This window comes from Pseudopipra pipra, chromosome 12, assembly GCF_036250125.1.
Source record: "Pseudopipra pipra isolate bDixPip1 chromosome 12, bDixPip1.hap1, whole genome shotgun sequence".
NCBI lineage: Eukaryota > Metazoa > Chordata > Aves > Passeriformes > Pipridae > Pseudopipra > Pseudopipra pipra.
In genome coordinates this window covers 13,432,517-13,445,868 of record NC_087560.1, presented here as the reverse complement: position 1 = coordinate 13,445,868, position 13,352 = coordinate 13,432,517, and the positions used below count along the sequence as shown (strand labels likewise).

General features: G+C 41.5%; 1 protein-coding gene across 1 annotated transcript in view; it reads left to right on the top strand.

The window, feature by feature from the left end:
- The window catches only part of ABHD2 (abhydrolase domain containing 2, acylglycerol lipase), a 38,230-nt gene extending 25,168 nt beyond the window's left edge, over positions 1-13,062 (top strand). The window contains exons 7-11 of the mRNA XM_064669002.1: positions 2,819-2,911; positions 4,529-4,639; positions 5,814-5,883; positions 6,656-6,740; positions 7,613-13,062. Of these exons, the coding sequence (XP_064525072.1) occupies positions 2,819-2,911; positions 4,529-4,639; positions 5,814-5,883; positions 6,656-6,740; positions 7,613-7,809 (556 nt within the window). The 3' untranslated portion in view covers positions 7,810-13,062. The remainder of the gene's footprint in view (positions 1-2,818; positions 2,912-4,528; positions 4,640-5,813; positions 5,884-6,655; positions 6,741-7,612) is intronic.
- Positions 13,063-13,352: the final 290 nt, after the last annotated feature.

Below are 13,352 nucleotides of genomic sequence, written 5' to 3'. Positions count from 1 at the left end.
GGAGGTCCAGGCACAGTGCTGCTGCTTGAAAACTGGTGCCTCCTCAACTAATGTGCTTTTTTACTCCATGTATGCACAGTTAATGAAGCCAATGTAACTGGCTAAGCAGCTGTTTTCAGTTTTTACTTTCTGTACACTTGGACAACTACTAAGATGTATCTGACTTTACAGTAATTTAACTGCAGTTTTTGAGCCACAAGATTATTTACAAGGCAAGGGGGGCTGTTGAGACTCAGGTACTTGGTTCATGATACTTTGGACTGATAAAAATAGTGAAAACTATGGCAGACCTGTGAGGAGCTTGCTATGGAATTTGGCCTCACAGCCCAGTCAGGGTAGCTGGAACTCTCGATGCTGCTGATGCTCTACCAGTATAGGGACCAGTTTGATATTCAGCAGTCTGAAGATGCCTTTTATGAATTAGGCTCTTAGAGGTAAAAATAAAAAGCTTTTCTGGAAACATTAAAATGAGAGTATAAGTTTAATATACATGTAATATTCCAGCATACCTAGTCCCTTTTGAGGTCAGATGTGATACTGCTAAAATATATATAATCTGCTGCTAGTTCACACCCTTAAAATCTGAACAGATGCTGCAGGAACAGCTGTTCTGCTTTGTTTCAAGTAAAATGTTCTTAGCTGTCCTGGGGTTCTGGCATAGAGTACACAACATCCTTTTGAAGCCAGCTCCTTAATTGCAGCCATCAGACAGAGTTTGCAGGAATAACATCTGGCTGAGGTCCACTTGCTTCATCTTGTTCAATTACGCAATACTGTATTTCTGGTCTCCAAAATGATGTTTAGAGTAATGCTGTGATGCTTACAGGGCAATGACAACCTGATTAACAATACTCCACTTGGATATTTGTGTGGAAAAACAACTGGGTTTTTTTTTCCCTGAGTTTAATGCAAGTATTGGGTGGGTTGTGTGGATTACTGAGCTCTTGCCTCCACCTGCTGGGTAAACACTTCCTAGCAAACCTCCTGTCACAAAACATCTGCTCTCTATTACTGGTCAGCCAGCAGGAAGTCTTTTCAGGTCTTGTCTCCCTACCTAATATCTGCTGCTGCTTTAAGTGCTAATTAGCTGAAGAATTAGGGGAAAGCAACATCTACTGAGCGAAAGACAGGAGAGGGAAGACCTTGTGCCCTGGTTATAGAAGTGGGAGGGAAGGAGGTACAAAGCACCTCCATGTAAATGGTTAAAGCCTTAGCCTTCCTAGGCTTGGTCTGGTAGATTAAAATAGCTGGCTTCAGCCTTCTGGGCTACATGGAAGTGGAATACCCTGATAGATGTGACTAGTTAGTTTACAATTCCATTTTTTAATATTGATTTGTCCAGCCTTTATCCCCCATATAACTTTAGGAAGTGAAGGAAAAAAATGGTGGTGAGCAAGGGATCTCAAATAGGAAAGCATTTCCAGAGCAATACTAGGATTTGCCAGAAGAATGAGACTCTTAGTTTAATGAATTAACAGAATCTGGGGAATGTGTTCCCTGAGGCTAAACAGGGACAGGTCTCCTTATTCCTTAATCTCTGCCTGCACAGGCTTGATTCTGCTTCTTGATCTTGTGGAATGCATCATCTCCATAGCTACAGGCTGTGGGGAGAGACCTCAGCTTTAAAACCTGGGCAGTCCTCAAAATATGGGAAGCTGCCTGTGGTTTGTTTTTTTTGTTTTGTTTTGTGTTTTTTTTTTCAATGCTTACAAGCTCTTCATATTGGGAGCACTGCTGTACACCACAGGAACTGCAGGGAAATGTAGTAGCTTTAACATCAAACATCTTGTAATAACTTAGTAGGTTTGGAAAATCTTTTGTGAGGAAAGAAATGCACATTGTCCTATCTTCCTTCATTCCTCTGCCCTGTCATAAATGTGGTAGGTATAGTCTGGCTAAAGAAAAAGATTTTGGAAGGTTTGGTGGTTTGTTTGTTGTTTTGGGTTTTTTTTCCTAAAGAAATTCTGTGCTCAGGCATTGCTAACTACAAGAGAACAGCTTGCCCTTACTCTGGTAGGGGATTTGCTGGTTATGGCTTGGGAGGTCATGCTAAATCTGCTGCAGTTCTTATAGTATGTTAATGTTTAAGTGGTAAAGTGCTTCAGTAGCTGAAACTGCTCCCAGCATTCTTCAGTCGCTGGGTAAATGATAGTGTGTTTCCTCAGTAACAGCAAACCCTGCAAAGACTAAAGCTCTAACCTGCCCATGACCCTGCATAGCAAAGGAGTGCTGGTGTCTGGCAGAGCTCACAGAACTGTGGATGGCTTTAATTCTGTTTTAACAACAGATAAGCTGTGAAATGCTATTCTGCTTTGAGAAAAGGTAAAGACAATTCAGATGATACTTGCAGCTGCAACTAGTATTTATTCTTACAGTTCCTGCCAATGAAGCTGTGTCTGTACATATTGGAAACATCTGCACAAATTATTTCCTCTGCAGAGCTATATGCACAATAGGCAACACTGTTCAGCAATGGGTTTTGGCCCTTTCCTTGGTAGTGCCATTATGTAAATTACATTCAACTTCTGCAAAGGGATACTTTGTCAGTGTTTTGGATCTTGATTGATGGCTCTTAAATGCTCTTATCAAAACTTCTAATTTTGTTGTGCAAGATGAGACTGCAGATCTGTTTTCTGATAGTAACAAACTTCATCAAAGTGGAAGTCATTTCCTGGAAAAGGTTAAGCTGTGGCGGGGAAGGCCTGGAGGTTTGTTTACATAGCCTCCAAGCTGCCATGAGATGTTAACAGTGTATTAATCTGATCTTTCAAGATCTCCATTAACAGCTTTGTTTGTTCTGCACTGTGTCTTTTTCTAGGGCACAGGAAACCTTCATGCAGTGGGATCATTGTAGAAGATTTTATAACTTCCTCATGGCAGACAACATGAAAAAGATCATCCTTTCTCACAGGTACTGCAGTGCATCATTTACACTGATGGTATTGATTGGGTCAATTGCTATACTGGATTTGTCTTCCCGGTCCTTTAAAATAGGACTCCTGAAAGTTCTTTGATTGGTCTTTAGACGAATCAACAGAGAAGGGGAGCCTGTGTCAACCTCATTAGTGTACTGTAAAATATACAAATAAGCTTTGGTCCTCTTGTTGAAAGAAAGGCTTTGTTGTCCTTCTGTCTTCTCTGAAAACTTGCTCAATGAATAAACAAGGCATGCACAGGAAAACATTGCAATTAGACTTCAAAGTCGAGTATTCTGCATCTGTTTCACTTCTAGCCAAAGAATTCCCTATTCAAGGAGCCTCTTGTTCTGCCACCTACCTGAGGTAGGACTAATCTTCAAGATCTACTGTATGGAGCTGCTGCTTATCAAATAAGCAAATAGTCAAACCTGTAGCTCTGGCTTCTAGCTGTTCCTCTAGAAAGAGCCTGTAGCCAGCAAAATACTTAATGTTGCTGTTCCTGGAGTGCAAGTGCTGCTGTTGCGATCCGTGTCTCTCACATAACAAAGGAATGTGTGTACTAAACAGATGACATACTCAATGTTGTTGTTTTCTCTCACTAAAAGTTCTCTGGATGGTACTTTCTAGGGCAAGAAAGTACCTCATCCGTGCCTGACTGGAGAGAAAAGGAGAGGAATATCTAAGATCCACTGAATTAAGAGCATGTGTTACTTCAAACTTTTGGTTCTTTGTTTACACTCTTGTGCAGTATGAAACACTTGTAGAAGTTAGGGCAGCTGATGTAGGATGATCCACATAATTCATTCCAGATTTACAAATATTTAGACAACTTGACCAAATTTAACATCTGAAGTTAGGTAAGTTCCCTTTAAAAGGTACTTAAATTTGTAACTCAGAAAAAGTCAGTGCTGGCTTGAAGGCAAGTATATTAAGTAAACTTTTTCCATAATCACTTGTGCTCTTAGGCAGCTCCCCCAAATCAAACCTAGCTCTGCCCTGCAGCTGCCTCTGAAAGGGAATAAAAATCCCTTTCCAACTTGTGTCTTTTTTTTTCCTGTTTGTTCAGGGAGAAGTTTGTTCTGGTAAAGAAACATTCTCTCCTGGGGGCAGTAATTAGTTATGACAAGTGTCCATAGTAAATAGCTTTCTGCTAAGGTAATGCCCCAAGTGATTTCTGTTGTGTGAGCTAGGCTGATGTCTGTGCTGGGGGGCTTTAGGACCAGATGGTGGAGGAGATGCTGTGCCCAGGACTGCTCATGCTCTCACCCAAACCACACACAGGATTGGTCTGAAGCCAAAGAACCCTCCCTCTAATATGCAGCCTCTATTCCAAATACCTTTAGTGCTCTCTGTTCTGGGAAGATTGTTTTTTAGAGGCCCCATCATGCAGTTTTTCAGTATATCAGGACAACATTTTTCTCTGAGGAAAAAAGGGTTTCTGTCATGCTGCAGGGGGAAGTGGACAAATATGCTGTTCTGGTTCCCAAGAAAGCCTCATGTATATATTGCCCACTTCTAGTCTTGTCAGATTTGGCAGACTCGCTTGTCCTTGAAACAGGTCCTGCTGCCCTTTTGTTGTCTGGATGTAATTCTTGATGTTACTCTTTCAGGCAAGTTCTTTTTGGAGATAACATGAAGAAGCCACAAAGCCTGTCAGATGCTGATCTGAGCAAGCTCTATACAGCAACATCCCTGATGCAGATTGATGATAACGTGATGAGGTATGAGGGACAATTCTCTGCTCCTCTATAGAATTCTGAAAGTACCTACTCTTCTCAGTGTTGCTCTTGCATGCCCCTTGCTGTGCCTGTAGGAATCTGCTGATATACAGTGAGCTCAACTTCAAATTCTTACTTACCTCCACACTGAAGAAAACTTAGCAGGAAAAACCTTACTATTGACAGTCACAGCTTCTTTAAAATAATCCAGGAGGTGTTTATCAGTAACACCTGAACCTGCAGCCTTTAATAATGTAGGAATAACCTGCTCTGCTGGTGAACTCTAGCAAAAAAAAAAACCAACAAAAAAACAACAGTGGAATGTGAAAAGCATCTCAGAACAGCTCCTGGATTTCCTTAGCTCTGTTTGAATCTTGTAAAGAACCTTCTCCCCAAAAAACACTGCTGCCTTCTCAATACCTATGAGGGTTGGTTGAAATAATACAACTTAGTTGTCATACTAACAGCTAAATTAAGTTCTCTGCTTTATTAAGCTGTAGCCTGTTATTGCCTGTGTCCTTAACAACACCACAGCACCTTAAGTGGCAGTGTCCATACCACAGCATGTTCTGTGTCAGGCAATGCACCTTTCCAAAATAAAGCTGTGAACTTATATGTAACTCTCAGCTATAACACTTCTGGCAAACTTGGAGTATTGTTGGCTACTTATTAAAAAAAAAAAAAGCTATTCCCTGAGAGGGAAATCTCCCTACTTGTTTGGCCCAACATACCAGCTATGTTGTCTCTTAGATAAAAACAAGGCACTTGAGTATAGGTTTACTGAATTCTGAGGGGCTTATCAAGTATGTTTGAGCTTCATAAGCTGTGGTGAGGTTGTATTTGAAAAGGCTTTCAAGAAAAGATGAACAAGATCATAACTTTGTCTTTCTTCTACATGTACAGTTAAGTGAAGTGGGATACTCTAAAAGAAATGCCCTGAAGCCTGCTAGTTTTCAACTTGTATTTTTAACTTGCCCATGCTCTCACAATGTTTGAGTAAGCACAGAAAGCATAAAGGCATGTAATGCCAAAGGTGGGTTTTGCAAAGACACTGGGTATTAAATTCTTTGAAAATTGAGGCATCATTCCTGTTTCTGCGTATATGTCCTCACTTGAAAGTAACAGTCACATGGGTACTAGAAGCAGATGATTGCAATGACAATCTGCTCTATTTCAGGAAGTTCCATGGCTACAGCTCACTGAAGGAATACTATGAAAAGGAAAGTTGCCTGCAGTACTTGCACACGGTAAGCTCTTGCAATAGACTGCTCTTGTACATTCATTTTCCTACTGGAGAGAAAATACTCTGTGGCTTCTGTTGTTGATACCTGACACAGCTGTCTTAGCTAGGATTTTCAGAAATAATCAGGCACAGTATATTGGAGTGGGATTTCAGTTCTTGCTACCTCTAATACTGGGGGTAAATGCTCTGAGCTCTAACCAGGTCATAATTCTGGCAGGTAGTAGCACCCAAGTGATCTGGATAAAGCCGTGTGTTCAGCCGAGCTGCTCTGAGTGCATCATGACAAGGTGGGAAATGGGTGGTGGCATAGAGCCTGCAGTTTTCAAGAAGAAAGGTTTACTAGATGGCTGTGGAAGAGACTTGGGACACTATCTGGCAAGCAGATGCTTAGTAGAGCAGAGTTTTGCAGAAGTGGAACTGGGATTAATTCTTCCTTTTTCTGCTGAACCAAAGGATGGAGATGTTCCAAGGGAGTTTCCTGGACTTCAACCAAGGTGTCCATAACAGAGCTGGCACTAGCTGCCTGATGTGCAAAGCAGAGGAAAAAAAGGGTGTAGCTATTTGGGTTCTGAGAATGGGGACTTGGTCTGTGTTTGCTCTGATACACCCTGGCCTCTTTCTTACAATTGAGAAATTTATTTAAACAATAAATTAACTCTGCAATAAGTAGTCTTAATTGAATTAAATGAAGATACTTTTACAGTTGGTAGATTGACATTCAAATAATGAACCCCTTACTTTTGTTTTTTTCCTTTTATGCCATGTTTTTGATACAGATCTATGTTCCTCTTCTGTTGGTTAATGCTGCTGATGACCCTCTTGTCCATGAGAGTCTTCTATCAATTCCAAGAGCTCTTTCAGGTATGCTGAAGCAGTCTCCTCCAGCTGTGCATATTTGTGCACCTGCAGCTTGCTTATCACATCATGATTCACCATCTCAAAGCATCTGGACTTCCTCCTTATGTCTGTAATGCTGTGGGAGGTGTGCTAAGCCTCTTTAAATCACCAGTTGCTAGAACTAACAAGGCTAACCTTGAGCAGGCAAGAACTTTAGTCCACTCTGCTGTTCTGGCTTGTGTTGATAGCCAGCAGGTGACATCCAGGTTTATATTCTTGGATGGAAAAAGTGATTCCTCATGTCTTCATTCCTCACTGGGATTTAATAGAAAGGTGGGTATTAGTGACAGTCTGGAAGAAGCACAGATGAACACCCCCCATTGATGATGGAAGAGGGAGAGTGTGTGAATGGCTGTGTCACTTGGCACTGGACTGAGATCTCTCCCTTGAAAGGAGTTGAGCTATCTTCAGACAAGGAAAAAGGAAAATTATCTGTATTAGCTCAGAAGGGGGAGCTGCTGCTGCTTCATCACACAAATAGTGGGTGGGCAGGGAAGGAAGCAGGCTCCATTCTTTTCCTGGATGAAGGCTGTGAGCAGAGAATCTATCCACAGGAGCAAGCACAGGGTTTTGTTCAGTATCTATGAAACAAGATGGCTGATACACTGTCAGAGTTTAGTGCAGCTTGACATGGTGCAACAGTCCTAGTTCCAGTGGATGTGAGTTAAAGATGTTCATTTGTTAAATACAGTGCATTCTTAGAGCAATACAGCTATTGCTGTAAGGGCCTGGCCAGCAGAATTTCTTGGGCAGCCTTGTGCTGTCAACTTAAGATGGTTTCATTCTCAGCTCAAAGATGTTAACCTTCTGGAACTTTGTCTCCTTTTGTTTTACAGAGAAAAAAGAAAATGTCATGCATGTGCTGCCCCTTCATGGAGGCCACCTGGGATTCTTTGAGGGGTCTGTACTGTTCCCAGAACCTCTTACCTGGATGGATAAGCTCGTGGTGCAGTATGCCAATGCCATCTGCCAGTGGGAGAAGACAAAGCCTCACTGCTCGGATGCAGAGCAGGCCATGTCTGCCCAGGAGTAATTGACCCAAAGACTCTGGATCACTTCAATATATCTCCCCCTTTGGGAGCATCTTGTTCCCTCACCTGCTGCTTCAGGTTTCCATTCTCCTTGATATCCTATGGCTGGGGTTTGATCACAATGTTTTCTTCCGAAGTGGAGTTAAAGCAGAGGTTAACATCTGGTCAGAGCACTTTTGGGTGTATAGTCACTTGGGTTTGTAACTTACTCCTCTGCTTGAAGAATTAAGTTGCTGACTGTGGCTTGTTACAGGGCTACTGAGCTAAAGATTGCTTGCTTTAATATAACAGAAGTTTCAAATGTCGAAATCTCTTCACCTGCTGGTCAAAAACTTGATCTGCAGCATTTGTTTAAGTATAAATGACCAGGTAGCTATGGCTCTGTCCCCTGTTCTGGTGCTGGAAAATACCTGTACCAAGCCACAAGCCAGTAAATGTTCAGTCTGTAAGCCACTAAAATGTGGCTTGGAAAAATAGATGCTTGACTGCAAGTGGAGTTTCAGCTTTGCACCATCTCAAGGGAAACCTTGTAGTTCCTAGGAATGCACTTGCACAAGTGAATCACTTTAAAAATATTCAATTTTCTATGCTTCAGCTGTCTGTGGTTTGGGGTGGCTTTATACTGGTACTCCAAGTAGAGAAGAGCTGCAGCCTGGTAATGCCAGTTAATGTTTCTATGTGTAGACATTTTCTCACTTCAGGACCTGATCAGTCACTTTGTCATTTTTACCTCTCTTTAAATGCAGTCATCTTTTCAGTACTGGATTCTTTGTTTGACCCAGGGCTGGCTCTGGCTTCCAAATGGAAACCCATGATCAAAAATCTGCAGGATTTTTCCGTGAGATCGATCTGTTTGAAAGAATATTTCATGGAGAGCTATGGACTCTTAGGGGTTAATTGGCAGGGGGGTGGCATGTATCTCTTTAGATTTATTCACCTTATGTCATGGCAAATAATATCAAAGTTCTTCCCCTTAGCTTTCAGAGCATCCAATGGTTTTCAGACATGACTTACCTTACAGTTGATGGGGAGCAGGATGTGTCTAGCTCTGTGCAACTGAAATGACATCTTTGCATGGCTGACTACTTCCATAGCTGTATAATGCTGTAGGATTACTGGCTCCAGTAAGACACTGGGCTCTATCTCACTTGAATTTCTTTTCCACACTCAGACATCCCCTTCTAGTTTTAATGTGCAAAGTGAGGTGTGAAAGCTGGTTGCAGAAAAGATGCCTGCTCACTTGTGCTTTTCCTTCAAGTGGTTGTTATGGTCTGTGCCAAGATGGTTATTAAAGACTCTAGTCCATCTCCTGGAAGGAAAGTTGTCCCAAGACAATCTGGAGACTGAAACTTTGTGGTAAAAAAAAAAATAAATCTTTTTTCTGTTTGTTCTGTCAATATTGTAGTTTCATTAATCCATCTTCAGGATTTCTTTATCACAGTGTCAGTGAAATTCTTTTCCTGTCACAATTCCCACATCAGCACTTTATTGCTTCAGCCTTGGTCTGTGTTCCAGGCACTTTAATTTATAACTTAAGGGTGAAACAAGCAGCAGGACTTCAGTCTGATAATACAGGGGAACAAGCCTTCTGGACTGCCCTGTCCCTGAACTTCAGTAGGGTGGAGAGGTGGGGTTTTGGTTTAATAAAGCAATAATTAACTATTGTAGCAAAGGTGCATTGTCATATCAGGAAGTTTCTTTCATTTGCCTTAGGCCAGACACCTTGGCCTGTTACAATGAACTGTGGATATCTGCACATTCCCCTTGTTAGTAAATCCAGGTTTCCTTTTTCCTTCAAAGAAAAATGAAACTAAGTAAAGCTACAGCAAGACTTGGCCATGCTTGTGGCTGTTCCTTAAGAACTATTTTAGGGCATCAGTTAGCAAGGATATTCTTAGCTGATGGATATCTTGTCTCTGTTATCCTCTTGTTCATACTGCATCACCAAAATATGTCATAAAAGACATTTCAGTTTTTTGCTTAAGTAGTGTTCATGCAATATTCATTGGTTATGACTTAAATATCTTCTCGCTTCAGCAAAGTGGGGTGTAAACAACACTTGTACACATCAAATAGATACAGTATAAATTTAGGTGTCTCAGTCTCCTAAAATGAGATGAGCAACTGGGCAGTTCTCAAAGCAGCAGGAGCTGTAACTTTGTCTAATGAAACAGATTTTTCTTTCAAGTTAGAGGGTCTTTCTGAGGAATACTTCTTCCTGTCCCACAATCCAAGCCCTCATAATTCAAAAGTGCCAGTGCTGTGCACTTCTTGAAACTCTCAAGAAGTAATATGGGTCTCTGTCTTGTTCCTTTGCCCTGTTTTTGCACTTGCATCTAAAACTGTTCAAATGGCTTGTGACTTGACTGGTTCTGGCCTCTTTGGGGAAGAAGAGCTTTTGTCATGGCTTATTCATGCAAAGGTTTCTGGAGCCTGAAGTTCAGCTTATTAAGCCTGTGTGTGGAAGCAGTGGAAAAAACCCTATTTTCTCTATCTCAGCCAACTCGATGCTTCTTTCAAAGCAAGATTTGTGGTCATACATGCAGAGTCAAATCTTGGGGAACTGGGAGAGGAGAAAATTAAGCTGCAGTGCATATTATCTGAAGATCTTAAAATTGTCTATTAAATCTTGTTACCAGCAATGACTGACAACTGATATCTGGTGCCAGTGCCCCTAGACACATGGGACTTTGGCCAGTCCTCCTCTGAAATACTCTTACTTCCCAAAATAAGGCAGTACTAGTCTTGTTATGTGGGTGGGTGATCTTCATTTGCCCAGTGAACACAAACTTAAGTGCAGTCTGAATTTTTCAGTCTTAAAGGTGAGGTTGTCTTTCATCTCTCATCAAGACACATGAAGCTGCTGTGGTGTGCACCTGTAGATCATTGCAGTATGGTCTGATAGAGCAGTTCAAGATCACAGCATGACAAATCTGATGTGTGCTCTGCTTAGTTTCAAACTGGAATTAGAAAAAGCATTAGGAGAGTTCCTCCACAGGTAGTCTCATGGTATACACACCTTTCCCATCACTGGATGTAAGTAGCACTTGAGCATAAACCCCAAAGACCTTCTCAATCAGTCAGCAGGTTGCAGAATTATTATTCTTTGATGGTTAGGCTGGTCCAACCATCACCTTTGCCATTTTTCTGGAGAGATCTGAACATGATAGGTAAGAAGCTCAAGCTTGCTCTTACTGAACCACCTTTTTAGTGGTACCTTTGTTAGTTTCTAAAGGGAGATGTTTTCAGATGGGACTGGCAGTGTTGTAGTTGCACTGTAAAGGCAAACACTTGAACTTCCCTACGGTCTTTTTCCTGAGTGTTTTTCTGCAGTTCCTGTTTGTGAAGATACAGGTTACAAAGGGAGGGCATTTAGTAAAAATATTGGGAACTATTAACTCCAGTACTGAATTTAGCCAAGCTATTCTGTGTGTCATCTGTCCTGGGTCTGCCACAAGTTCCTAGACCCACAGCCCTTTGACACGTGGTGCCTTGCCCTTTTTCTCCTCCTCCCTTCACATCAGCATATCTAGAGACTTCAGTAACAGCTCTGTCAGAGCTTTTGGGGCTTTGCTTTTTGGTAAATGAATTTTTAGACACTAGGTATCAAGGCACATCCTTGTGTACACTGTACAAGTGTGTGCGGACTTAAAAGACCTTTGCGGGCAGCCTACAATTAGCTACAGTCTATTTCAAGGCATAAAATAACAATGTATATAAGCAGTGGATCATTTGCAGCTCTCTGCTCCTCTAGCAGTTGGAACTGAGTCATAGAAGCAAGATTTGCTTTGCTTGGTATGTGATTTGTTGTCTTACAATCCCAAAGTTCTTGTGTCTATTAACACTCCAGCAGCATAGCTGGAGGTAGATTAAGTGACTACATCTGAAAAGAAAGAGCAGAGAGTAACTTCTTCAGGATTTAATTGCCAAACAGTTTAGTCACCTGGATTGCTTCCAACTTTTTCTGGAAATACTATGCTTGTCTGGAGCTTATTGAAACTCTTCAATTTTTTTTTAATTTTTTTTTTTTTTTTTGTGAGGCCAGAGAAGGCTTGAGCCTTCTGCTGCATGTAGAAGTCATTTGTTGTAAAGAGCATCTTGTTTCTGGCTTGAGCCATACTCCTTGTGTCCTTATTCCTTAGGTGGGTCTGTTCATTGGGAAAGTCCTGGAGCCACAGTGACTCAAAAGCAGTGTCTCCTTCATGGCTTCTAGGTGAAAAGCAAAGAGCCCTTCTTGGTGTGAGGACTTTGAGTTTTCTCCAAGCTTAGACTTCCTCAGAGCAGCACCAGCCCAAGATGGGGGAGCCCTATAACTGTCCCCTCTTCTCACAGGGAGTAGGCTTTACACAGGCCTGGACTTTGTCTGCTTTCCATGCTGTGGTGTGGAAGGGTTCTTAGGGTTCTCCTGAACATCTGTACAAGGTGGCACAAAGCCTTTTTGCTTTTGTCTGAATGACATTGCATTGTAGTCAAAGCTCTTTCATGACTAGAGATGAGACACAGAACTTTCTTCTAGGATCTCCACTATGGTTCTACTGGAATGTTGACCCTTCTCATGGCTCCTGCCAACTGGGAAGTCTTTAAAATAAACAAAAAGCCAAACAAAACCCATTTGTATTTGATACAACCAAACCCTACTGCTTAGCCCAAGCCAACAGCTTTCCAAAGAAGCATATTTTCTCATGTTAGGTGACAGCTTGACCATAATTCCTAGTGACAGATCACTAGATGTTCTTCCTGAGAAAGCATAACCTCTTTTCTCTGAAACTTCCAGGCCAAAGAGGTGTGTGAAGAGCTTGGGAAGAGGAGACCTGTGCTCTTGTTTTGCTTGTGCAGATGTATTAGAACAGGCAGAGTGACTTCTAATGTTCTTGGTGAGCAGTTGACTACAAAAACATTTTCAATTTGGCAAAATTATATTCTGCAACCATCTCTAAATGCTACCCTGAAGAAACTTGTATATTGAGACACCCTCCCTGCTGCCATGTTCTGAGTCAAATTCTCTGGAGCTGAGAGCTTCAGGGGAGATGATTTGCAACTAGCAATGCAATTTTTCTATATCTGCTGATGTTTACCTTTAAAATTATATATAAATATATATAAAACAATGTCTTTGATTTTTTTTCATTAATTTTTGTTCTTGTGTGGTGTAAAATGGAAGTCACTGCAAAACAAAATGTAATTTTGTTATCTTTGATTTGGTGGGATTTCTTTATTTAAAAATAAAGGACTTATTGAAGTCAGTGCTACATCTAGTGACTGTGTGTGAAGTTATATATGTTGGCAGAGGCTCTCAGTCTTCCCTGAGGCCCAGTGTGGGGAGCTGGCTGGAGGGGTGACTTTATCTTCTCCCCCTTTCTCCCTTGCAGCACATAATGCAAGCACTAGTGCTGCTCGAGCCTTTCCCAGTTGCCTTTTGTCTTCTGGACAAGAGGGGGTCTTTGCCATTCTGGTGGAGAATGGGCAAGGCATCAGCTTAAACTGCATGCCTGCCCTGAAAATAGTGAAGAAGGGTTATTTTTGCCAGTGGAGAACATCTGTTATT